Raw genomic sequence first — 27,832 nt, 5'->3', positions numbered from 1 at the left:
CCCCGACCCGAACCAAGTCTAGTCATCACACAACACCCGAACCAGACTGATGTATTCGTGAGTGAACTGTCATTCCCTCCGGTGCCGCTCTGATCAGACCCGTGAGGTACGGACTGATTTACTACTAGTGTGCACAAGCGACGGCCGCCGCACGAAAAAAATCCGAACTACAAACGGAGATACCGCCGGTAGTTTACGGCAGTCTCTTGCTCTGATCGACACCGGTTGTTGCCCACTTCGCAGTCTTGGCAAGTGTTCACCGAGGATGTCGTTTGGGGAGCAGTGCAGAGGCTGATGACCTACCGTCTACTGTAGCGTAGCGACCCCATCAAACCTTCGTCGTACGCCCGGTGGCGGTGTTTTCTCTTCGGATCAGGATCGAGTGGGAAATAGTACTCGGCATAGTCTGGCCTATTTTGCCGCCAAGTTCAAGCCAAATATTGATGTGACGGAGCTGAACGTGTCGCTCATGACTGACCGAATTCTGGCCTAAACTTTTGTTGTCAGAGACTCAGTTTTGGCGTAATACCTTATGGTTAAATTGTCATTGCATGCTACGAACGTACATGTACATTACAAGCTGTGCATCCCTCATTTATTTTGTGCACATCACTGTAACCACATTGGTATTGACTGGGACTCTTGTTGACTAATTTGTAAAAAGAAAATTTGATATTTGTGAAGGAAGGAGTTGTTTTTATCAGCTGCCGAAATGTCGAAGCGTAAGCTGGATGTCTCAGAGGTCTTCGCAGCCGCCGAGGCCGAACTATGCGAGGAGATGGGCTCGGGTAGCGAGAGCTCCTGCTCCACGGATCGCTCGGACCAGGACGGAAAGAAGAACATCATCAATAACAACAACAACAACGGGCCGAAGGGCAGACGGCGCAAGCCCAAAGCCAGCATGGATAGTCTGCTGGAGGACGAGGAAGGGGACGGGGAGACAGGGAGTGACGGCCACCGGCAGCCGCGGGTGGCGGCTAACGCCAGGGAGCGCCACCGGACGCACAGCGTCAACTCCGCCTTCACCACCCTCCGGGACCTGATCCCGACCGAGCCCAAGAACCGTAAACTGTCCAAGATCGAGACCCTCAGGCTGGCCACGAGCTACATCAGCCACCTGGGCACGCTGCTGCTGGTCGGGGATGAGGAGGTGGATCAGCCCTGCATGCATCGGGCCATGGTGGGCAGGCAGACCCACGAGCAAGGGCCGAGGATCATCTGCACCTTCTGCCTCAGCCATATGAGGTCATCTTCCTCTGCTGCTGCGAAAGCAACGGTAAGTCGCTACTGCATCACATCATGGAGCTAGGAACAGCTCCATGATCACATTCATTCATACAAACAACAGCGTGGCATTACTCACCGTGGCTTCGCATTTCGATGACATGTGTAGTACGTAAACCAAGTATACGGACTGTTTAATACTATTGCCAAATACTTGCTGTGTGATATGCACAGTATTTCACATTGATGATCGTGCATGACACACATTCTTACGTGTGTTTGATATATATACGGTATGATATTCGTGTGTGATGTACGATGGCACAAAATATAATGGTGCTCAACTTTCATCTGTTTGTATAAAAATGCACATGTACGCACTGTACATGCATATACAGTATACTCGGAGTCGTACGACATGACATGAAAGTTAACAAATAAAGTTACACTCTAAAAACTGTGTTTAGCAATTTAAACACAATTTTGCTATCACTTTGTAAACATGTTTAGGAGCTAAACATTATGTGTTCAATTCCTAAACATCAACGTTCAATTGCTAAACATTATCCATCCTCACTCTAAACATGTTTAGTATGTCATGTATGTAAACATGTTTACAAACTGGTAGCAAGAAAGTTTCTAGAAAAGTGTTTAATTGCTGAACACAGTTTTTGCAGTGTACTTTTTACTTATTGAAAGATGCAAATTCTCAACCGTTTAGTACTTTGTACTTTTGATATTACCATAAACTTATAAAACAGGTATATTCGTTTCCTCCTACTACTAGTCCTATCACTTCATCATAATATTTTGCACAACCTATTTACAAACCGCAATTCAGTGCTAAGAATTGGATGTGCTAGTATAAGTTAATACTATAAGCTTGTGGGAAGTAAAACAGCAATACATGTTTTCATAATTAATTAAAATCTTTTAGACGTAAACATGTAAGATATATTTAAGATGTAACAAACAATTGAAAGTGAACAAGTGCTGTCAGGGGAAAAAAAACACGAGTGTAAACTGTCAATAGCGATGTGACCTATCCGAACATCTGCTGGCTTTCAGTAATACAGTGTAGAATAAGGATTAACGACAAAAGATAGATAACAATACAGAAAATAATTAGATAATAATACAGAAAGAAAATTCGAATGATTATAAAACAGAACAGGCAGACAAACACAATTTTAAATACAAACACAGAAATATGGAGTCAAAAGACATCAGAACAAATAAATAATGCCATATTAAACTAGGAGGTGTTTGTCCACATACTACATGGGTTTATTTATGGTGTAAATCGAGGACACGCACGAGGAACATCCTTGTGTAATTGAGGACAGGAGTCAACTCGAGGACGTCCTCGATTAGAAAACGTGTACAAACCAATGGGAGCTGTTGCAAAAAAAAAGTTAAGTGTATAAAAGATCGATGATGAGGAACAATAGAAAATACTTGATTTACACCGTGACATGTACACATAAAAAGCAAGAAATCCTCTGTATGCTCCAATTAAGGATTCACTTTTTTAAAACACCGGCCCGTGATTTAACGTGTGAATGCTCCCTACTCGCACGGTTCGTTCTCTGAGGGACATGAGAGCAGTTTAACAAAGCCATCAATTCATGTAGCGTAGCCGGGGTACCACCTCGCGTATGCTAACGATCAAAACACGCGGGGCCCTCATGAGACGAGAGGAACATTGATGCAGTGTAGGCGCCGTAGGTAAAATACTGCTGTCATGTTTCGAAGACGTGGGAACAGCTTGCAGTAAAAAGGAGACTGTTTAAAAACTGGTTTAGGATTTACGACACCAGAGTTGACCGTATTTTCTGTCTTTCACGTGTTTTCTTGAATGTAATCGCATCTGCTATAAGTATAACTCCATGTGTTGACATTGTGGTAAAATCTATTGGAAATATGTATATTATAACAAATTTAAAAAAATTAATATTAAGAAGTAAAGAAGAGTATGACTATGAGGTACAGGTTACATCTTAAATTCTAAACATTTACATGCATATCATTTGAATAATAGAGCAATGTCACGATGACATTTTGCAGTTTAGGGCCTATACCAAATTGTTCATAAGACTGAAAGAAATACGAAACTGACTCGAATCTCGCAATCCCATCTCTTAAGTTGAAGGTAATAAACAACATTTGCTTTTGGCTGTTATTTTCAGAAACGGACGGATCAATATTTTATAGCAAATATGGTAACACTGACCTGTTTCAAATGTTGTGTTCGTGGATGCTGGAAAAGCAAACAAGAACAAATGCCGTTCTTGTAGTCTGGTTCCCTGACCCAACGCTTCAGACGTAGCGAAACAATTTATAATCTGTCAGGTCAGGGAACCAGACTAACTGGCTTGTACCCATTCACGGATGTGTAACCGATTGCAAAGAAAATATGGACTAACTAGTCAGGTTTTTTTTCCAAATTGATTTGGAAATCAATATGCATTGTACAAAAATGCCATGCACTTTACCTGAAAAATGAAAACACACCAAGTGTCATGCTTTCAGTTTCATAGGATGCTTGAGACTATTTCTTACTTACAGTCAAGTTTGGCTTTTCATATTAATAGTTTCGTAGTCTTGTTGTTGATGTGTGCAAAAAGTTGTACATCACGTTCAAATCAAAGTTTCGCGGGCATTTCCCCAATCGTTCCTAGCACATTTTCTGGTTAGCAAAAATAGCAACAATCACAAGCAGTATACATCCCGTGAGTGTTATTTGGCTTATAACCTATTTTTATTAAGCAAATACATTCGCAGCTTAGCAAATTGTTGTGCCCCTGACAAAGCAACGTTTCAAATTGTTTCTGTTTGTGGTAGAACTGACTCAACATTTCATCAACCAAAATAATCCCATTTCGCCATCCAACACGACCACGCTTTGCTCAGCTTTTTGGTCGCACCGATCCCTGACTATATTTATAGCCTTCCCGGCCCAGTCCTGCTGTATAAAAAAAAACAACCAGGGATCCATTTTCAGGGTGCACGTGGTCCCCATTTCCGAAAGCCATCATCGAGTCTCGTCAGCAAACTTTTTAAGAACTCAACTGCCACGGGACGCATAAATCTTTACCAGAGGGGTAAAATGGTTTTCCCCGCCACGCCCATTTTTCTGTGAAGCTAAACAGTAAAATCTTGTGTTGAGTGCATGCGCCAAGCGCTGTGTAAACGAACGGATTGCCTTTTGTAGTATGGGGCATGTAATGGTTAATAGATGTTCACATAATGTATTCTGCCCACGAAGACCTATGGGATCCTCATTATTATCTTAGGAATGTGGCAATTTCTTGTGAAATGTGATTGGAACAACCGTTTAGAGGACACAAAAGATAGCACATTATACTTTGCTGGGACATTCAAATGGGTTTAAAGATGTTTGTTTCTTGTAAGCTTCCGCTACAACAAAACTGTAAGCCTTGAACAATTGACCGTGTCATTGCACTGTGTTTCATTCTAACTAAGGCTATATGGGGCCTATAAATTTAAAACGCCATTGAAATGGCTTCATTTATTTCAGTTGAGCTAAGAGTTGCAAACAGATTGTAGAGAGATTTGAATCTGCCACCACCGGAACACCATACTGGTGCTCTACCGACTGAGCTATCGTATGTAGCCCTGAGTTGTCATTCTCTCCCCCTTTTTCGATATTTGTCCTCAATCTGCCAATTCTTAACCTCATCAGGTCTCTCACCAGATACAGAGACGAATCAGATTTCCTTCTGGACTTTGTTAACAGCCTTGTCTTCTTGAAGCAGAGAGCGGAAGCTTTACATCCCATCATAACTTGCACGCATTATAATACGATATTAGTCACTAGAATTTAAAAGTCATGTCAGATTGAAAGTTTGGAGGTTTTTATTTTAGTGAGGATGGTTTAAGCTGGGGTTTTGGTCTTCATACGGTTTTTAAAATATTTTCTTGGCCAAATGGCTACCAGTTTTCGACTTACATGTCGTGTGCCGAAGCTTGACAGGGGTTTGTCGGAGTTCCCTGGCATGAATTCAGCAGTTTGATCGGGCTCAGATTATCGGCATCGTAATTCTTTGCTTCGAATCTGAAACGTATTAATATTGAAACGATATAGTAACAGGGCAAAGGTGATGCGGTTTATTCTTTTGTCAACGTTTGACTTCTTCATCTGAAACTTTCCTTTCTTCACCAAAATTTCCTTATTTATTCAAAATTGACTGCAAGGTACAAGGATTGCTAAAAAAAACACACCAAAAGTTCCTTGTTTTTAATTCCTTAAAGGTTCAGTTTCTGTGTTTCCTTAATGTGCTAAATTCCTATCCTTATTTCGTATGTCCTTAAAGGGAATGTACATCATTGGCATTTGCTTTAATTTTCAGAAATGAACTATTTGTGGGGTTCGTATAATATATCAAATTATTGTTACACTGACATGTTTGAAGTTTTGTGTTGGAAAATGCTGGAAAAACTAAGGCCGTGTCCGAAACGGGCTTCCAGAGCTACGGCTACGTCTATTGTCAACGCGTCCCCGCGTATTTTCAATGGGCGCAGACCTAGACCTAGCTCTAGACAACTGATTCGGATGCAGCCTAAGAAAAACAAAAATGTTCGAGTAGTCTGGTTCCCTGACTCCACTGAAGATTAAATGGATTAATTTATAGATGCTGGAAAATTGTACGATAAGGGAACCAGTCTAGCTGGCCTGCACCCATTCAGAACATGCAGCCAATAGCAAACAAAATTTGGACTGGAAAAAAAAAGATACATTTGGAGCAGTAGTTGAAAAATAGTTAGGTTTTTCCAACGGTGGTCGGCCGACCACCGTTGGAAATGTATACACAATTACCATTTTCTTGAAAGTGACTTCACACCAGGTGCCATAATTTTACAGGATGCTTTAGACTGTCATTTACCAACATCCTGTTGTGTATTTCGTAAAAACTTGGTAGTTTTATTTTTCGATGTTTGCAAAAGTTGTATTTTCCCTTTAATTAAGCTTCGCATTCCAAATGTGTGTGGTCTTTCCCCCTAAATAGTAAGGTTTCGACGGAGCTGTAAGTTAACAAGTTGAAACAGTGTTGCTTGATAATTATGCATTACGAGTTCATCGTGTAGTGGTAGAAGATATGATCTGGCAGCGAAATTGAGGCCAGGTGATGAGCGGGGGAGAGATGAGCAGGCAGACAGGGATCGTCCTCACCGGAGCGGGTCCGCTGGGGTAATACGGCCGGGCATCGACGGATAGGAAACCGCGATATCGCGGTAATCGAAGTGGAATTGATTCATCGCGGAACAGATGTGCCTTCTTTATCTAGTTAAATTGCCAATTACTGGTGTTGACGTCAAGATGGGGCAGAGAAAAACTGACAAAATATTAAAAGCAAAAAAAAAGGCGATTCAACTTGTATCGCAGCAAAGATCATGGGCATGAAGTTGAGACATCTTGTTGTACTTTGTGAAGAAAAAAAGTCAGTAGAGTTATTTTTTTCTGTTGGATAATTCCAATTCTGATTCAAAAATGGCTGATGACAAACACGCGGATTCTATTATGAGAGGGAATACGGGGTTGCTTTCTATTGCCTAGTTCGGCGGTGGAAGGTTTTTTTCCACCGGAGCGGCGGGACTGGACGGGCATGAACGCACCGCTGGAGCCCGGGAGGTGATGAGTGGCCGGCCCCGGGACGCGTCACAGTGGCGCGCGCTGCTATGATGGCTCCCCGGAACCTTCTCTTTTTTTTATGACAAATCATCATCATCACTGCAGTGTTTGTGTGTCGTCTGTGTTTAATTTCCCCTGTTTGGAGATAAATGATTTCGGTTTGGCCGGCTAATGCTGCCCATATTGCTGAGATTTGCGGGGATCAAAATGCCTGTACGCAATGCTGGATGGCAATATGTAAGCTATTAGTAGGCCCAAGTCGTTTAAAATGTAGGGGAATCGCGACAAACACATCGCTAAGAATGCACTACTCGGGTACTTTCAAACCAGAAAAATTGCTGTGAGAAACATGACAACATGACTACATGTAATTCACCAGCATTCATCGCGATACTTCATTCTAGTAAAATTGACGTGAATTAGTTTTATCTCCGTGTCACTGCACGGTTTGGTTTCCTATCAAACCGAAATCTGTTCTGCCGGCCAATTTCTTGCGGTTTACCAAATCTTCAATAATAATGAAATGTGGTTCCGGAATGTTTTTTTTTTAACTCTCTAGTATCCGCTTCGGATCTCGAACCTGTTTGCCTGTCCAAGAAAAGGCGAGGTTCCTCCTGGAAAAAGGAATGAATGTTAAGTTTTACAGAGAAAAAAAATTAGGTAATGATAATAATAATATCATTGGGCCAACTCTGCCGGCGTCTGTGCGTCCTTGAAACACAACAAACGAGCTTTGGGGCAGAACTTATAATTTTGTTTCCTTTTCAATGTATTGTTTTTTTTAGTTATAAAATATATGTTTGAACGTGCATATTTGTTGTGATCTGCTGGTGTTGGAGGCTACGGTTTTCACTGGGTTAACCTGAGTCAAATTGAAAGCAAGACTACGGCGACGACATACCAACATATCTAACCTCTGAACCTCTCATCAATAACCAATCAAATACCACTCAGCAAAAATAAAAACCAAAGCAGTAATACTATAATAGCTCACAGAGTCAGAGAGCTGGCCAAGCAAGTGGATGAATTGTTGACTAAATGTTTTATGACATCAGATCGTTCATTTCCTTGGAGCCATGGCAAAAGGCCGCGCAATCAGCCAAACCATCTGGCTGGTGAACACGGCGTGCTTCAAGACGCGCTCTCGCCCCAACTTGTCCGTGTTGTATGTAGTCGAGTCCACCACAAGACATCACAAGTCCATCACAAGACAAGTCACAAGGTATTCAATGAGCTGTGTTACTGTTCGTCTCTTGCGTGCTGGACTTGTGATGTGCTTGTGATTTGCTTGTGATTGACTTGTGATGAACTTGTGATGGACTTGTGATGGACTTGTGATGGACTTGTGATGGACTTGTGATGGACTTGTGATGGACTTGTGATGGACTTGTGATGAACTTGTGGTGAACTTGTGATAAGCTTGTGATGGACTTGTGATAGACTTGTGATGGGCAAACACAATGCTTCAAGTTGCCGCTGCCGGTCCTGGCACGATCCCACATGGGCCTATTGCCGTAAAGCACTTTTCACAGCAGGGAAAATAAATATTTGCTAGTTGTTTAGCATCAAATTTCTCAGCCCACACTGAAAGTTGACCCTTGGGTTTCAAATGAGTATCAGTTCGGCGTGAGAAAGTCCATCCGTGGGGTTAACGTCGTGTAAAAACCATCAAAGAATGACCTTCATTTTGCAACCGCGGAATGATATCTCATATCATTCAATATTGATGGCAATTTCGTAAGAGTAGGAGTATGACGATGGGTCTAAAGTACGCAGTGGGTAACTTGGCTTCAGTTGGTTTGGTAGGGTAGAGGTATGTACGGGAATTGACCATTGCGGTTTGGCAATGAGTGCGCGGTCCTTTTTTTTCCAAGATCATTGAGAGTAAACGTGAACACCACGCCTCTCTTTACCAAATTATTATCGTGGACAAATGGGTCATTTAGTGACTTAGAATCGAGTCTATAAGGTAGACTATGATCATTTAATAACACCGCTTCAAGAAATAAACAGAAACGGGCGATTTGTGTTTGCGCACAGCGTTAGAAAGGTTTTGGGGAAAATCTTTTCTTGTGACAATTTTCGGAGAGCATTGGAATAGGAGTTGCTTGCTTATCTTTGTGTGGTGTTCAGAATCCTGAAAATTCAGAGGCCAAGAACAAATTAATTTTGACGTCAGGGTTTGTTTTTTCAATTAGAACAGTTGTACGTGCAGTGAAATCTGGTCGACTGCTTGAAGGTAATTTGTGAACTTATATACGGTAAAAATGGTAAATTTGACAAATGTTTCGGTATTGTTTGAGATACCCGATGATAGGTTTGGAATTTCCTCGTTTTGGTGATTAATTCGAGTAATATTACAACATTTTGGCAAGGAATTTGCCCGAAACACAGTACAGGCAGTCAATCAACTTTGGCAAGACGTAGATCAATTATTACAAATTTTTTGAGGGTAAACGTATACGAATTCCTGATTTCGAGAGTGCGGCACTGGCTTTTTCAGCCTTGTTGAAAGCATCTTTTACGGGTCAGTTTGGCGGACAGCCGGGCCTTTTGCGTTCTCCCTCGTCTTGTTTAGATAGCTTAGGCCAGATCCCAAGCATCTTTTCAGCCGGAGTTTGTTGGGAAAACAATCCATCAATCCCCTGGTGTTTGTCTTTCGTGAGTGTCTTACCGAGCTCTCGTGGGTTTTGTGGAAGAGAGAGAGAGGGGACAGCCCTGGGACGACTTGGGATAAGGGGTTAAGGGGAGGTAAACAGCGGGCGATTATTGGTTGTTACAGCTGGGGGAAAACCTGCGGTAGGTCGGTTGATCTTCGAAGACGCGGTCTCATTCTTGAACTGCGAAGTACGGAGGAATTTCACTTGTCGTTCCTTATGCCCGCACGCGTTTTGCTGCTTCCTAGGGCCTAGGGCAGGAGGCCTAAACAGTGGTGTATATCTCGAGGTTTCTTTGCTTGTAAAGTGGAGTACTTGACAAGAATCCTGCTTTCCCCCTTCTTAAATTAAATTCATCAAAGTTAAACCAAACTGTGAAGAGTTTCCGTCCTTCTTTTCGACTTTCTCTTCAACTTTTGTCCACGTGGTTTACGAACCAATTTTTATACGACTCGGCGGACTGAGAACGCACAACTACTGACCATTTCTGTCAATCGTAGAACTAGAAGCCTGTCTTTAAACTTGTCTGCATTCTGTCCGGTCTAGGAATAATTTGTTGGAATGTGATTCTCTTTTTTGGGACCCTGAACCATTATTAGATAATTTTGTCACGTGCAAACCAAATAGTGCAAACGAAAACGTGGCACAAATCGAAGGGACCGTGCCCTGCCCAATGACGTAAGCAAAGAAATGGTTATCAAAACAAGAAATACTATCTATAGTGACGAAATGAGTAATGAGCAAATTTGTGCAAAATGAATAATATAAGATTTGAGGCTTTGCATGGTGGAGCATCGGTAAATGAATAATGGTTAATAAGCGGGTGGTAAAAAACCCCAAATATATCAAAATTAGATTCAGTTGTTTTGAGACTTCAGTTTCTGAGGCAACCGTTATTAAAATCAAACTTTATAGCACTAACACATTTATCTTTGTGGCTAGAATTATTGCTATACTATCAAAACAACATTTAAAAAAAAACATGACACTAGATGAGGTTTTAACTTGGAGTACTTTTTTGAACTCGCAGAAACGGCGCCGAAAAGGTGATTAGAAAGAAGGCTAAAAGTTTCATTGCGTGTTGTAATGTAACTCGACTGGCAAGGTATTTCATATCGCTGGATAGTCTGGGGTGTTGTATCGCATGGCGGGCTGGTCCGAGGGCAAAGCTAGTTAGGATTGCCTTCTAATTACCGGGAGATTAGGTACCAGATGCTGGATCGATCCAACCCCATAAATAATATTATGCTATAATCCAGGACCTTGAAGAAAAAAAAAACGGTAAGATATTATGCTTGTCTGGATGCGGACACAGCTTCTGTAAGACTGTATGGGAAATTAGAAAAGTCGAGTAAAATAACGCTGGGAAAAAGTACAGCGGCTCGCTGGGCTATGAAATGTAGAAACCAGACCTGTTTTTTTTGTTAGGTTGTGTGATCTAAGGGATTGGGCACCAGACCCGATGACGACAATACGGGATGCACTTCACCGCATGAATTGGTAAACTGGTGGCAGAAATAGACTGGTGCGAAATGTAGTGGAACGCGTACCACTTGCTTGAGAAGTTATGTCCTTGACGATATTGAAGGTTTTTTTAATCTTGAGGCCTTTGAAAGTGGGACGATGAAGAAATATAACCATGAGCTGTAAACAGCAGAGGAGAAAAATACACTTTGACTCTCTCTCTCATTTGGCGCGCCGGTTTTCCCGCCAATCCGTAACTAATCGCCGATTCGCGTGCACGCTATGCGCACACTTGATACTGCATGTCTCCAGGTTTATAATGCAATTAAGATGCGATTTCACAGTAATAAGAACTGGTAATTACTCAAGCAGTGTTCCCAAAGACTTGCTAACCTCACTCCTGCCGTTTGAAAGGCTTCCAACATATTTTGGTCGGTTGAATTTCGCTGCTGTTTCAAATGCTCAAACGTCAAAGCCTATTTACATCAGCATTTTGTTTAAACTGGAAAATGACACCAACTTATCGGTACATTTTCTACAAGGTTTGACGACAGTGTTAATGTTGCAAATAATATGCTTATACTTTACTCACAAAAAAGTACTGAACCACGAGCTCATACAATTAATGTACAGTTTGGCGGTCACAAATTTCAACCCTCATATAAAACCTCGTCCCAGGGTACATCGTGAACGATTGCAAGTGTTATAACACTCTTGTATTACCTTTTGAAAACAAAATTTTGGGTGAAGTTAATTTCGTTTTCCTTCCGTAACTGTCCAGAATGTTCTCTCGCAAAAAAGGAACATTTTCGGACATGAAACTTTGGAGGGTTTTTTTTTTGGGGGGGGGGGGATCAAAATGCCGCCCAAATCGGACTTTTTTTCCATTCACCCATTTTCCATTCTTCAACGAATTTAACTCGAAAGGCAGAATGAAATTGAACTTTGTTATTATTAAGATGCAACGGAGGATGTAGATTTTGTGACCAAGATTTTCAGATAGGCCTGTGCATTTTTTTTTCAGACGAGATTTCGTGTACATTGGGTTAGGTGTACTGGTTCCAAGACCTAGGATATTATAAACAGAAAAGTGCACCAGAAATATAACTGCATCAACTATGTTACAAACATCATCGCCTAATGTTTTAAACACAGACCAAGATCGACCTTCAGCGAAGAAGGAAAAAAGATCACAAGCGGTCATCGTACTTTTCTGCCGTCAAGCGGTTTGAAAGAAGACACAGTTTTGATGGCAAAGAAAGAAAAAAAACTCCGTTAAAATAATCATCGTATATACCAGTCAGTCTAAGGTGGCAGCGGGTCGGCGTTAACGACTAGGCCGTCTGTTCCCCGGCGAGTCAAGGGCGGAGGCACGGTGTGCCGCGGCATGGAGACTACGGAAATGCGGAGGATTTGCACGAAATCGTTAGAGGGAGGGATCGAGAGGAAGTAATCTCGGGAAAAGCTGCTTCTTTCCACAGCTGTTAATTAGCCCAACGATATTTTTTTGAACTTGCTGGTCGACATTTTACCATTTCTTTATGTATAATTTTTTGATCTCTTAATCATCTCGGATTTTTGACAGTCACGTGAGGGGGAATTTTTGATGGGATTGACAGAGGACGATAATCAGCAAGCCTGTCGTGAGAGAACTTTCATCGAACTCATTAGGGATTGGATGCCGAAGCTTAGCCTAACACGCGATCCGATGGAGACATGTTAAGTGTACCAAAATGTTGTTTCTCGTCTGTGATTAAAGGGCCGTGCAATGTATTTTTTTAACACAGTCCTTGGAAAATGTACCTTTGTGTCCCATTTAAACTTATTTTAAATTTTCTTTTTGCCATTTTCAAGAGTACTTTGGTGCCTTTTTGTTTGTTTTTTTTTATGCTAATGCTAGTTTCCGTATGCATGAGCAAAAGTGTGATGTCATTTCAGGTAGAAACCTCAAAGTTACAGCTATTTCAGCACCAAAACTTGCCAGAATTTTAGAGATTTTGCTGTTGTAAATGTTCTGTTCTTTGGTGATTCGTTGTTGTGCCAGCACATGGCAGTAAGCCAGTGATTAATTGTTTTCTCAAAGATAATTTCATTGAGCAAATGTTTGGGTTCACACTTGAACAGAAACCCCTAAACTGAACAGTGTCTTCCTGAAATGACATCACAGCAACAGCGCCATCAGTTGTCCGGAAAAGCATGGACAATTTTAAATGTTTAAAGAAGTGCACTTTTAAATGAAATTAACAAACAAGTGATGTCACAAAGTTTTCATATACATTTAAGAGGAGTAGAAAGTTGCACAAAGTATGTTCCTAAGAAAAAGTATAATATCAGATCACGTGTACTTTCTTGAACTGGAATCCGACCACGAATTACTGCGAACTTTTGTTTGAAAATTCTCAGTGGATTATCTATATGAAAATGCCATATTTATCGACTATATTTCCCCGTACTTTCTAGAACGTGAAAATTGGGTAAATTTTAACTCAAGTTCAACATTTTGCCCAACATTGGTCAGGTATCATTTATGGCCACATTTCGTGGCAGATCAGTCCCAAATATTGAGAAAAAAGTTCCACAACCAAGGAGGTGCTGGTAGAAAAAAAAATTGCTCCATAATTTTTGACAACTATTTTTGTTACAGTGTAAAGAAAAAGCAATATCAATGCATTCTTGTGCGTTGCCGTTGTAGCTTTGGTAAAGCACAGGCAGATTTATCAGTTTTCTAAACATGTACTCTAAATTGAACTTAACTTAAACAGTTTGAAAGAGACTAAAAATGGGCAAATATCCAGTTAAATAATAAATCTATACCACAATAACATCCACGCAATTGTTGACATTTTGCCAAGTTCGCAAACTGTTGGCATCCATCACATTCGGCAAACGGTTCGCGGCCCAAACTTGACACATTACAATCGGACGCGCCGCGCACCCGGGTATCACTCACTTGGCTTTGAGCCAGCCGCCAGGGGGTCATGACCCCTGACCCAGGTCACGACCTTTCCCCTAGGGCTCTTCCGAAGACTCGCAGGGGGTATATCCGACATGGCGCCGCAAGGGCCGCTGGGAGAGGCACGGCGTGTTCAACTAATTTGTCATTTGGCAACAAAAAAAATGCATTTCTAGTCAAATTTTGGCTCGGTAAAAGTTGCCGATTTTGAGCATGAGTTTCTCAACTGAATTACTTGTAGCCAACGTTGGTCAAAAATGTTGGGCAAAAGTTGTTCAACCCGACAAGACTACATTTTCCCCATAAGTGTTTTTGTATTTTAAGTAAAATTTAACAGACCATTGGGGATTGCGCAAGATGTAAACTTCAAGTAACAAAGTAAAGATAACATACGAATCTGAACCGACAAGCTTTAATTTTGACTTGCAATAAAAACTGATAATTTTTAGTAATGCTTGATATCATTTGGATACCGATTCTCAGTTCAACACTCTGTGTTGATAGATCACTCTACACTGGAAAAACAGCGGTGCTAAGATTTGATATCAAAATTTGACCACAGGTGAAAAGCTTTTAGTGTTACACCGGTCCTGCTATCATGTATAGATACAACCAGTGTTAAAATCACATCGCATTTTTCACAGTGTGAGCTGCTAAATTCAACGAGGGCTAGTGAATTCAACGCCACATAAATATAGTTTTGTGAATCATCAGACGCTGGTTTCCAACACAACCTTCAACTGGCGCTAATTATGACATCCCAACACTATACAGTTTTATAGTTTTGTACACGTGCTTGGCCATTTACCATCCAACCATTAAGGAACCACATCTTCAAGGTTCCTTGTCAGTCTGGCGCCGGCGTTCGTGCCTAGCCTCAGACTCGTCAACTCACCATCAAACATTCCGCGGTAGATGAGCTCACGATTCGGTAATAATGTTGGCCAAATTTCAACACTCGAATAGTACACAAAGTGCCTGTCATAGCAGACGGGTCATTATGCTATCTGCAGTAAAACGTGATGTTAGTCACCGGGAATACCAATGTTGTGGTTCATTGGAAAAGAATGTATGCGGAGGATGACTTTTTGTAGTGGATTTCAGGAAACTTTACTTTCTTCTTGTGTATGTTTTAACGGATAAATATATGATGGGTACATCTTTATTATGATGTTTACAACTCACAACTTTGTTTACCTAGACACATTCTTTACTTCTTTTTGTTCTTCATTTACCAAATTAAACGTATTCCTCGTGTAACTTGTTACAGATAACTGGCACATTTTACTGCGATATGTTTAACTTAAATCTTGTTGGCCTAAACATTCTAACTGGACTTTTGATTATAAACGTCTATTTTTTTTTCCATGTCCGGCCGAAGTAATGTGTAGCATCATCAGCTATTTGATTGACACGATTAGGGGGCTGACGCCAGGCGTCATTCCGAGGTATTTAAAGGGAATATACAACATTTGCAAACATCGAAAAATAAAACTACCAAGTTTTTGCGAAATACCTTAATAGGACGTTGGTAAATGACAGTCTAAAGCATCCTGTAAAATTATGGCACCTGGTATACTGTCATTTTCAAGAAAAGTGGTATTTTTGTATCAATTTCCAACGCTGATCGGCCGATCAGCGTTGGAAACAACTGGCTTTTTTTCAAATACTGGCCCCAATTGACTATTGCACTTGTTTGCAATCGATTACAAACCTATGAACGGGTACGAGCCAGCTAGACTGGTTCCCTGACCTTACAATTCCCCAATGTATGTAAACTGCTCTGTTTCTTCTTATATGGAGTCAGGGAACCAGACTACAGGTAAATGATCGTTTTTCTTGGTTTTTATAGCATTTTCGAACCCAAAACCTCCAAAAAGTCAGTGTAACTATATTTGCTTTATATTTCCAATCCCCCAATTCCATCCATTTCTGAAAATTACAGCAAAAGCAAATGATGTATATTCCCTTTAAGAGCGGGTCAGGTGGCTGGGTTAAGAGAAGGGGTCTACGCGGCCAGCCTAGCACCTGTCCATCGCTCGTCCTTGATGGGTGCACGGCTGTTGCTCTGATACCGCGTTAGGATGATGGATTGCGGGCGATTGGGATTGCACTTGGAAGGAGGAAATGTTACGGTGTACAGACACCCAAACATCCTGGGCCCAAACATCCTAGGCACGCCGGTTAACGGGGGTTCGGAGCGCAGACTCGGGAAGAAGTATGAGAGTTTCTTCCTCGTTTAGAATTGGGAAGGTCGTCCACTAAATTGGTCAACGTTTACTCAACTGCTTCACAGTTGTTGGTCAAAACTATCAACTTCCTATACTTCACATAATTCTCCCAACACAATAGTAAAATTGTATCACATTTGGGCAATTTCTCCCAGAACAAGTTTGTATAAGTTTTTAATTTTTTTTATTTAGGTAATTGTATACTAGTTGCAGGATATTAAAAGTTTTTTGCAGCAGCTCGAGATCAGCGCATTCTAGTCTCTACCTTCACAAGTAGAGGGCGCTAGATATGTCGATTGACACGTTGCGATGACTTCTCAACGGTTTTCGCGCCATTCGCCGTGTGACATAATGTATACACTCGATAGCTTTTTGTCGGCAATGCAATAAGGTGAACTCCCCGTTCTATTCCGTATCATTTTGTCAAGGCTGAGTCCAGCCCTTTTCGTTTGTCAACTTGCACAGGCTAAAGGCCAACGCTGTGCAGCTATTTTTACGGCACAGTAATACGTCCCGTCAGGGGAAATAGGAGCGTGATTTCTCTGTCTCGAAACCGGCTGCGAATCCCGTCCGTGATTGCTAACAGACGCGCTACTCAAATGTAAGAATGGTACAATAACCATACGATGAACATAGCGTGAACTGATCCACACAGCAAAACGCAACAGTAATAGTTCTAATATGCGAGTGTCGATAGTTCACCATAGTATGTTTTTTTTTTCTATGAGACATTTTTTTGGGGTACGTTTTTCATTAAGTGAGACCAATAGAATAGGGATGGTTGTAATAACTCAACGGTAAATTGTGAGCGGGATAATTTCTCAAAGATGCGGGCTTGTCACGGACTCCGGAAGAAAGCGCGGGAACTGAAGAAAAAAACATTGCGAGCGACAACAGAGAACAGTTGTCACTGAGTGATGCGCAGCATGCGCTTGCAATAAATCGCAAACTACATTGTGTATCCGTTTTGACATCGCTATTTGAAGCCGTGAAGCTGAATGAAATAGGCAAGTTTTAAAAATAAGTACATCATTGTTTAGACTCTGCACTGTTAAGCCGCGAAAGCAACTTTGGGACACGAGGTACATTTATTTTTTACAATCGTCGCCACTAGAGGGCGCTCTTAGGGCCTCGTAGTTATTTTGAAATTCGTCAGTTGGCAAAGTAACAGGAACAGATTTGCGTTCGGTATTTTTACAAGAAACAGTGCAGTTATCGAGTGCAAATGCGGATGTATAAGTTAACGTCTCATTTGAAACTGATGTTTACACCAAGGTCCATGCGGCAGATATGTTTATTTCAAAATGGCGGTCATTTACAAGAGTATAAACATCATGACAGACAATGTGCAATGTATGTACGCGCACACAGATTCATCGTACAGTGATCCCACTCTGTCTTTGTCTGAGATGTGTGACTAATCCCGCCATAATACAACACATCGACAGATCCCCCACTGTGTTATATCCCTCAGGTCACAAAAGCTAGTTATCCTCATTAATTAAACCACTATAGAATATATCAGACCGGCAAGGCCTCTGATACGCCGCACGTGAATCAAATCTCGCATCTTCTCACTGCAACTCTCCAGGGATCTCGCCAATGTGTCATGGTAGTGTTGAGCGCGCGTGCGCCGATCGTAAATATTTTCGTGGCTAACGATGGCGCGGGGGTTGAGCGCAGAGTATATATATATACAACATCAGCAGATGTTTGTGGTGCCACATAACAACTTGAGTCAATTGAATTAGGATAGTTATTCTAAACCCTCGCATTTTGGGGCTATATTATTTCAAAAGTGTGTGGAAGGCCAAGAGGCGAAAGTGCAAAGAAGTGTTTCTTGCCGATGATGTCAACTTAATGATTGTTCGATGTTCGATGTTGTTGATTCTTATACAACATTTGCAAACACCAAAAAAAACCTAAACCTACCAAATTATTATAAAATGCCTTACTTGACTGTCAGTGAATAATAGTCTCAAGCATCCTGTGAAATCATGGAATCTAAGAAGTGCTACCATTTTAAAGAAAACTGAAATTTTGTACAATACAACGACCATCGTTGGCAAAATCTGACTATTTTTTCAAATGCAGCCCCCATTTTACCAAATTTAGTCCACATTTTGTTTGTATAATAACTGTGCATAACTGAACAACATCAGCTTACGGTTAATGAAATTTGACATCATGTCAACACCACTTGCTTGACTGACAAGACGCAATACCTATGAGATCACATCGTCAATTGAAAGTATCAAAAAATAAAGTGAATACAAAATTGAGTCAGTTTTGTTACATACACAGCTTAATTAATCGGGACATTTGGCGTTCCAGAAATTTCAGCTTTGGTTGCGGCTCTGTGTCACTCCTTGGTACTGTCATTTTGTTTGTCTAAACTTAGGCTGAATATAAATGAAAGATTTCTTTTCTACGCCTTAAACGTATTCGTTGCGATTAAAGACCACATAGTACAAATCTGCTGGACTTGTTCTCCTCTAATTCCATTTATGCTACTTTAATATCGAAATGGTACAATTTAGTGTCGTCATTCCTTCACGATTCACAGTCTATTTCTCCGCAATATGTTATTACACCGTTGTGTTATTGTACGCGTCCCGGGCACACTACGCATTAAGTCACCTTGAGGCACCGGCCGCTACACGCCCAGTGCCCCCGTCCCAGCGACGCGCTTCACCGTACAGCTGGGTCCCTCGAGACTCGCTCAGGTCAAACACCGCTTCCTCCGTTCAACGGGATAAAAAATTGAGATTGATCTTAAATTCAGCACCTGCAGATGTGCTCACTGTTCTGTAACAACCACTTATGGCGCGGAGACACGATGGCGAAATAAGGTCTACACTATTGTTTTTTAAGCTTGACGAAAAAGATGACCAAAATGTTATTCAAACCATTTCCTTGCTCCATGCTGTAACATATTCGATGTAATAATGAAGTAATATAAGGTTGTAGGCCTCAAGCCCCATTCAGGAAAATTTGTAACACGGCTGGAAAGTAGTGACAAGATTTTAACCAAGAAAAGAAAAGAAAAGAAACATGTAAGTAGTCATGTCATCAGGCATCAGTATAATCATGGCATCATGTCATTGGTTTTATTGCATTTTTTGCAGGCATTCATGTTTCCTAAAGTGTAACTGCAGGGATCGGAAATGGATAACATAACAGATCAAATCAATAGAATATTATACAATAATGTCTCTATCTTCTCTGCCTGTGCAGTCTGCTATACCTACATCGAAGTCAGAGGCTCTGTTTTTTATTCACAAATTGCTATTCGCAAAGTCGTAAATCTCTTCACATGACCTGACTCATGATGTGTCATACTAAATTGCAAAGAAAGAAAACCAATTTAACCATTGCCTGTAGCGCCCTCTTCTGGTCTAAATCAGAGAGGTTTTTTCAGAGAGCACAATGGTGTACAGTTTGTGTTTCCAGCATTTTATCCTTATTAAGTAACGGTATTGAATACTGATTTGTGCGTCAGTCCCTCGACTATTTGTGTTGAGCTGCTTAAATTTAGTCTAAAGATGTTTCAGATCTGAAGGTGGAATATTCTGGATACGACAACAAACGTTGTATTAAAAGTTTGATGTCGTTATCAAAGGCCTAAACAAAGAGTACCGATGTTATTGTAGAATAACGCCGTAGGGTGATTTATTCCACACCTTTTTCATCCTTTGTGACATCAGCAGGATTGCAGTAATGTTAAACACATCTTATCACTCGGTTAGCGTGTCCGTACATTCCGTCGGTTCACCGTGATTTTCTGCCTTTGCTCGTGGGGTCCTGCCCCCGTCGCTTCACACCTTCGACTCGGTGTTTTCTCAAAGTCCGGGCCGTCGACGCGGATCCACTGGCCCGTGGAAAACACCGAGCTGGGGGAAATACCCAACTCTCGGAGGTTTTTAAAGTTGATAAAGCGAGGATTGAGACTTGGAGAGTTTTATATATCGGTGGGAACAGGGATGAAGATGGCCTGAGGCGGAACGGAAGCCTGGGCTCGCGGGGACCGCTAGGGGAAACATCGAGCCAAGGGACTCGCTAGTGTCACGATAGAAAAATGGTCGAAATCAAATTCTCAAGTCATGGATTATCACTAGTATTCTTTTCAAAATATCGCAAGAGATTGATTATGAATCCTGATCACGCGAATAGTTGAGACAAGAAAAAAAACAATTACTGAGTGAATGATTCTATAGCTTCATGTTTCTTCTACATAATAAGCTCGTGTTTTTGTATCTACACTCCTACAAAGGGGTCTCCTAAGAGTCTTTCAGAAAATGTTGTTTCGAAGTTGGTAAAATTTACTCAAATTGTAAAGAATTGAAGTAAGCTTATACCAATTGTCAGGAAGAATGACCTGTTTCACAATGTGTACATACAGTGTAAGTAAACGGTTATAATATTTAAGGGTATTTTTGGGGGATAAAAGGTTGATAAACGAAAGAACACCATTTGGGTGATGTCGTGCGAAACCTTCGATTGGGGTTTAACAAGATAACGTTCAGTCCTTCAACGTGTGTAGAATGAATACGTCGACCTGAGTGCACAAACTGCAAATTGAAGAAATCCAGTAATTGAGTTATGTTTAACAAGTTGACAGATGTTGTACTTTCGTCAGGGACTTTCCAAACACAGTCAACTTTTTTCTCTCTTTTCCTTCGCCCCGTACACCAGTTGTCCTGGCTCATCTGTCATGTCGGCACACACAGCCCCGACGACCCGGCTCCAAGCTGTACTTTCTCCCCGACCAAGAAAATCCGGTCGTAAAACTATTAAGCGATCAGAAATTATCACGAGATAATTTCTCTGCCGGGGTATAGCACGGCCTCGGGTTCGGAGCGCGCGGCAGACCTTGCGGCTGTGCGCGCGCCTTTGGGCCCGTATTGCGGTGCGCAGGCCCCGCTACCCGCTGCTGTCGCTGCGCACTCCATGTAATTCGGTTTTATGGTTAACTTCAATAACTTGTCACTTTGTGTTCTCGGTAATTTGGTAATTTTGACGTCATCAGGTGTCAAATTACGTCACATTAAAGGTGCATTTTCAAAGCCTTCTATCTTAAGTACAAGTCCGATTGGGACGAATCTTTGTAGGTACTTATATAGTACCGTATTATAGATGAACATTTAAGTGATGTCATGATGACGTCATCACAAGTCATGTAACGTCACATTAAAGGGTCACTTTCTAAGGCCTATAACTAGTTTCAATTTGGTTGTAACTTGATAAGTACCTATACCGGGATATCCGAAACAGCTTGTGTTTGTCCCCAAACACATTTCCATTTTGACGAGCATGAACATAACACAACAAGCATCACATCCAGCAACTATAATTACACGAAGCATAAACATAAACACCATGGACATCGTTAATGTTATGATCTGAATTAATGTCCCCAAAATTAGGATTACAAGTTTTGATATCGTTCGTGGTCGTTTGGAATTTTTCAAGGCTGGCCCATTGGCAGTTTCTGCGTGACAACAAGCCACATGTGTGCCGTACGCGTAACATCTGGTTGAAAATTCTAGTCCTCTGAGTGGCTGAAAGTCCCCATATGAAAACTTTTCCGAGGCGCGGATTGGCTGCACGGAAGTCACAGCTGCAAAATGAAAGATAACAAACTGGCATCTCGCCAGGTGTTTCGCGCTTGGAATTGGATCGATTGTTAGCTGCGCGTGTTTTGATTGGCTGGAAGTTGGCGTGCGCTATGCGCGGGATTGGCTGTGATTGGCTACACAACCTGTGAATAATAAACATTTAATAGCTAATCTGGTTGTTTGGGAATTATCTGCAAAGATCAGGGATGTTTGGGATGACACTGCCAATTAAATTTTATGATTAGGTTTAATTTTGCTCAGCTGAGAATGCTTCATAAAATATTATTGTGGAAGCATCTTGTTAAAAATGGCGCATTGTAAAACGTTTAAAAATCACTTTAAATGTGGCAAGTCAATTAAAGGTCTTGGATTCGATTCCCACGGGGTCTCTGGCCACACCTTACCCATGCTGGACGTCGTGATATCATCGCGGAAATCTAAACTGAGAATGTCGGTGAAGTTTTCGACCTTTGGGATTCGCGGCGTGTCCGATATACACGCACATGGAGTTGCAACACTGACATCAAACCCTTACTGACATCAAACTTTTGGTTTGGCCGTAGAGAAGGGACCTACTCTATGGTTTTACGGTGCATTGCGCCCACAGTGCGTGCTAGTCCAACGCGGGGAAACAAAGTACCATAAAATATTATACGGCAACTGCTCCGTGTGTGTTGTGCGCAAGTACAGGAATGGTTGGGCTTGGTTTCGCGTAGTATCAGCTATCATTTACATTCAATCATTATCTGAAACCGTATGCCAGAAACGGTAAATGACACTGTGATGGGTATGAACCGGCTTAGTTCTCTTTGGCGGTGTCGCCGTCAATTTTTTTTTTTTTTTTTTTTTTTACAATTTCCCAGTTGTAGTCTTTGCCACTTTTAGTCTTTTTAGGCAATCCATGAATGATGTCGTTGAAAAAAAGGTATTTTTGTTAAATGTGAAAGTTAAACGGTCTCTTGGATGTGTTCCTTAGTAACAACGCCAAAGAGCTTTTGTTTTGCAAGTAAAGGCTGGCTGTGGCGATTCGTTCAAAGAGCGCACAGATGGCTTTCCTGATATGACGAATTCATCTAACTATCCAGTTTTGCCTCGGACAACCATACTGGACAAATAGTGGGATACATGAATTATTTAGTTTACAAAACTCCGAGGGTCGTTTGGTACAACTTACACAACTGAAAAACATCGGGCTGTTACTACCAATATCAACAGCCTCGCACCTGATCAATCAACGCCTTAACCGGCAGCAGTTATCAAACCTGACATAAATGTTTGATATCTCTTCTCACTGGACATTGAATTGCAGAAAAGTCTGATTGACGGCAGAGCTTGTCAAGGAGCCCCAGACAATAAGACGTCGGATATAATCACGTCCACCAAAGTCCTTACTTCAGAAGGACTAAATGTTGTTGTTTTTTCCTACACCGCCGGATGAGTTTCTTCTTTTCTTGAAGTCTCTCTTTTGTAATTCTCGCGAGAGTTGGCCTTGACGTGTCGTCACCAGGTTTCCCCTTTGATGGCTGCCGCCTTGGTGTGCAATCTCGATCCACAGGGGAATATCAGAGCGATCGGCCCCCTGGTGATGACATTGGCAGCGATATGTAATTACGGGTTGATGTGACCTGTAGCGCCTTCCACTTCCGGTGTAGCCCTGGGAGAGAGGTAGTCAGGGTCGCGGGGGATCCAGAAATGAAAAATACACCCCTCTCATTTTAAGACAAAGACGCTGAATTCTTCGTTTCCAAAAAGGAATAAATATCTACAATGTCGTTTTATAAAACAAAAAATGTGCTTTTAAATCTGCTCCCTTTCTTAGAACTATCTGAAAATTTCACCCGTGATATTTCGATGACGCCATCTCCAGTACTATTTTGCTAGTAACAACCGTGTACAAACAGTTACAGAACACTTTAGATTCAAATTATTCAATCAAATTTTAGAGACTTCAATCGTTTAGATTTGCAACATAGTTAGAGGGACATATAAAAATGCATTCAAAGTTGGATCTCAGAAATGACTGACGCCATTATACTTCCGCATACAGCTATAGGATTGTAACACTCCAACTCGAGACGGTAACAACATAGGCAATGCTGCAAATCTTCAAAATAGCAAGCAGGGTCAGTCAAGAGACTTGAATATACGACGACTTTACAGAATATAATTTGGCTGCAAGTGAGGTACTTTTGTGATCAGCGAGATTTCGAAGACCTACTTTCCGACCAAAGTTTTCCCCGACCGAGATTCGCAATCAAAGCACCGATGATGAGCCTGGGACGCGACACCAAATCCCCGGACAAGCGGAGTCAGTTGGCACACGGGACCAAACCCCCGCCAAGGCCACCAGACGGTCCCGCTCTTCAACAAGATAATCTCGGTATAATATTTTTTTGCTCGGAGTATCGAGTTACAGACATCAGCAGCACGTCTCGGGGAATCTGATCGTGGAGAGTTTGGATGTTTTTGCGGCCGTCATTTCCTCTCCCGCGTCCGCTGCTCGCTTGTGATCACGTTGTTGACTTTTTTCACAATAAGTCCTCGGTTTTCAGTTGTCGTATGGCGCTAATCAGAAGGCGGAACGGAAACCAGACCAGAGGATCTGGAGGATCTGGAGATTATTAATAGCGAGATTTTACCGGGGGAATATTTCATTGTTCAAGAAAACGTTAATAAGGTGCTCGTGTGGTATCTACACAATCTACGCTATCACAGCAGTCAAAATCAATCAAATGGATTTTACTAGACTTTAGTAGTCTGTATACAAATGCATGGCAGAGGAATTGAAAGAAATGTGTGACTGTCTGTGACTGATCAAACTTAAGTTGTTTAATATTTCTCAATCTTAACAAGTAACAGTTGTTTAATAACACTTGTAAGAAGATGAATCAATGTCACCTACCTCTCTTCTACCAATGTCATCCCACCTTGTGTTATGGATTGAGTCTCTGCTGTCCGCTGAGGTACAAGATATCCACGACATGTATCATTTCGTCACATGGTTGAATTCCAGTTTTCGTCTCAATCGTTCATTTTGTTCTGATCATATACCGGTCGCACTGTAACAAATAAAAACACGGTTGTATAGTAACGCCATTAGTGTAACACTTCCATTATATCTTTTGTGGTGCATGTAGTTTGTATTTCGTTATCTTCAGAATGCTATTGGTTATGTCTGTTACCCACCATTTTGGAAGGCACATACAAAAATACCAATGTAGCGCTTGACAAGTGGATACTCCTTTTGTGTTAACCATAAAATGACAAAGGCAATACAATTATCAGAGCAGAACAGAATGTTGACAGACAGCTTGGTAAAGACGACTGACCGAACGGAGCCTTTTGAAAAAAAATTGTGACGAAGGCAGCCAAATGAGACCTCAGATCACTTTATCATTTTCCATGTGCATTTAGAAAGAGCTTACGCAGCTCATTTGTGATGATCATATTGACGTTCCGATTAATATAGACATTGTGTGGCATTTGTCTTGACTGTGCCCGATTAGCTCAATAGCATGTAGCTCAAAAGAAGCTCTGGCAATTTCGACTGATTTCGTTGAGTGCCACCTTGGTATGTTTACCATGCACTAAACGTCACGTCATATTACAATTTTGTTTTTCTTCCTTTTCTCCCTCCAGCCCATGCGTTCTGGCCAGCGGCACAACATGAACGACATGAACGGCATGGTGCACCACCATCCCTCCACACACCCCATGCACCACCATCATCACCACCATCACCACCAGCAGACGGCCGCCATGATGAGATGAAATGCCCGGATGTTGCACATGCGCAGACAGGACTGACTCTCTTTTGATACGAGGGCGCCATTTTGTTTATACTGTACTTCGCACCAATGTTCGAAATGAGGAAAAAAAGCGATGTCCTTGGAGAACCTTTAGAAGGTTCGCAACTACCTTCCCAGTGTCGGACTATTACTTCGCCAAGTTCTTGATTGGACTATTGCGGACACTTTGTCAAAAACAGTACAAATATGTATTTTTTCTCGTTTATGTAAAAATAAGATCCTGTAAAAGAAAAGTTATAGTTACGCATGGGGATTGTTTATAAGAAACTTAGTATTTCTTTTTTGTAAGGATTTTGGTAGAGGAAAATTCCAGGGGATTTAAGTGCAAGAAAAGGTTAAACATTCACGTCGTGTTGCGAGTATTCAGGGAAGTAGACTCAATGAACCACATAGGAAATCATGGTTAACGGTAATATACAACATTTGGTTTTGCTGTAATTTTTAGAAATTGATGGATTTGGTGCTTTGTATTTTATAGCAAAATATTGAACATCAGAGTATGGTGTAGGACTGCCAGCTGTAAATCCGTAGTACAATGTAAGTGTACTAGTTTTCAATCCAACAGTTTGGTAAACTTAAAAATTCCACCTCCGTTAGGATTGGTTGTATTTGATGCAGCACAATGAGCACATATCTGATGCAGCACATCATTATCTTGGTGTAAATTGCAGCCTCCATAAATTCGCAATCCACCACTCACAATACCCATGTTGCTTTCGCAATGACCTTCTCAACCCTGCTCGATTTTGCCAAGCTAAATACGTCTTGAGTTGACGTCTCATATCTGTACTGAAGTCGAATGTCCTTGGTCCTGCCCCAGTACTGTTTCCTATATCCAGAGGAAAACTCAAGGGAAAGAATTGTCAACGTACACCGGATATCCACAAGGATTGATAACACACACAAAAGTGGATCATTTTTTGGTATACACATAAGCAACGTTTGGAAAGCACATGATAAATATGGCATGGTTTCCTGTTGTCCTGTTACATTGCCAATTTTGCACTAGAAGAGCCACTGGTGGAACCTTATCTCTCATAGAACAGTGATGACGTGTATTCCTCCGATGATGGAAGATTGTACACTAAGGACGAGGGGTCACTAGCTGAGGTCACCGGAGTACTTCCGGGGTCAGGCAAAATAGTGGATTTTAATACTCCCGGGAATAGATTCTTGTTTTTGAAACGTTTGTTATATTGCTTTCATAAGCAAAAGTGAGATATGATTTTATTATAAGCATTTCGCTGTAGTAAAAAAAACCCAAGTTTTTGATCCACCGATGAGTATTATGCAGAATTATGGCTATAATGGTAACATGAATTTAACCTGTAGCATTTTGGTATGAACTTATGATTCCACAATGACCGTATAAACTGTGTTGTGCTTGGCAAGTAATACTAAATTACACTTCTTGGTGCGTATGTTTATCAAGACGACTATTGGAAAACAGGGTGAAGGACGTTTGGCAGTTCATTTGTCGGGATGAATTGAAACAGTTTTTATAATTAAAGTCTTGTAACTAAATCTGCCCACGGTTTGGTTAATATTGACATTATACTTTATATAGTTCACAATACTTAAAGGGAATATACAACATTTGCAAACATCGAAAAATAAAACTACCAAGTTTTTACGAAATATCTTACTAGGATGTTGGTAAATGACAGTCTTAAGCATCCTGTAAAATTTTTGCACCTGGTGTGAAGTCATTTTCAAGAAAATGGTGTTTTTGTATACATTTCCAGGGGTGGTCAGCCGACCACCGTTGGAAAAACCTACATATTTTTCAACTTCTACTCCAAATTTACCATTTTTGTTCAGTCAAAATTTTGTTTGCTATTGGTTACATGTTCATGAACGGGTGCAGGCCAGCTAAACTGGTTCCCTTACCTGACAATTTCCGGCATCTGAAAATTGATCCATTTTATGTTTAGTAGAGTCTGGGGACCAGACTACTTGAACACTTTTGTTTCTCTTGGTTTTTCCAGCATTTTTAAACACAAAACTTCAAACATGTCAGTGTAACAATATTTGATCTATTATACTAACCCCTCAAACAGTTCATTTCTGAAAATTACAGCAAAAGCCTATGATGTACATTCCCTTTAACGCATGAACAAACGTCTGTACCAATGCATATCCTGGCAATACAAATACACTGCTCTCTGAAATGGCTGCCGTGCAAAAGGTCTATAGAACATTCACGGGTCAGTGGTCTGTACT

The 27,832-nt window shown here is 41.2% G+C and overlaps 1 protein-coding gene and 1 long non-coding RNA gene across 2 annotated transcripts; one reads left to right on the top strand and one right to left on the bottom strand.

Moving 5' to 3' along the window:
- Positions 1–68: 68 nt before the first annotated feature.
- Positions 69–27,268, top strand: LOC119719799 (basic helix-loop-helix transcription factor scleraxis-like). The gene is made up of 2 exons (XM_038189291.1): positions 69–1,276; positions 25,440–27,268. Exons 1-2 carry the CDS (start codon positions 713–715, stop codon positions 25,569–25,571), a joined length of 696 nt encoding a protein of 231 aa, XP_038045219.1. The 5' UTR covers positions 69–712; the 3' UTR covers positions 25,572–27,268.
- LOC119719800 lies at positions 22,551–24,856 on the bottom strand. The gene is made up of 2 exons (XR_005269997.1): positions 24,703–24,856; positions 22,551–24,411 (listed from the first exon to the last, which is right to left on the bottom strand). It is a non-coding gene; the product is annotated as an uncharacterized LOC119719800 (long non-coding RNA).
- Positions 27,269–27,832: the final 564 nt, after the last annotated feature.

This window comes from Patiria miniata, unplaced genomic scaffold, assembly GCF_015706575.1.
Source record: "Patiria miniata isolate m_02_andy unplaced genomic scaffold, ASM1570657v1 HiC_scaffold_8, whole genome shotgun sequence".
In the NCBI taxonomy this organism is placed as follows: domain Eukaryota; kingdom Metazoa; phylum Echinodermata; class Asteroidea; order Valvatida; family Asterinidae; genus Patiria; species Patiria miniata.
The sequence above is the reverse complement of the archived record's forward strand: the minus strand, read 5'-3'. Positions and strand labels throughout refer to the sequence as shown.

What these genes read in the sequence shown, in the direction of transcription:
- LOC119719799 (XM_038189291.1), top strand. Translation starts at nt 713, where the DNA reads ATGTCGAAGCGTAAGCTGGATGTCTCAGAGGTCTTCGCAGCCGCCGAG. An exon ending in CTGCTGCTGCGAAAGCAACG is followed by an intron (nt 1,277 to 25,439) that starts GTAAGTCGCTAC and finishes TTCTCCCTCCAG; the next exon opens with CCCATGCGTTCTGGCCAGCG.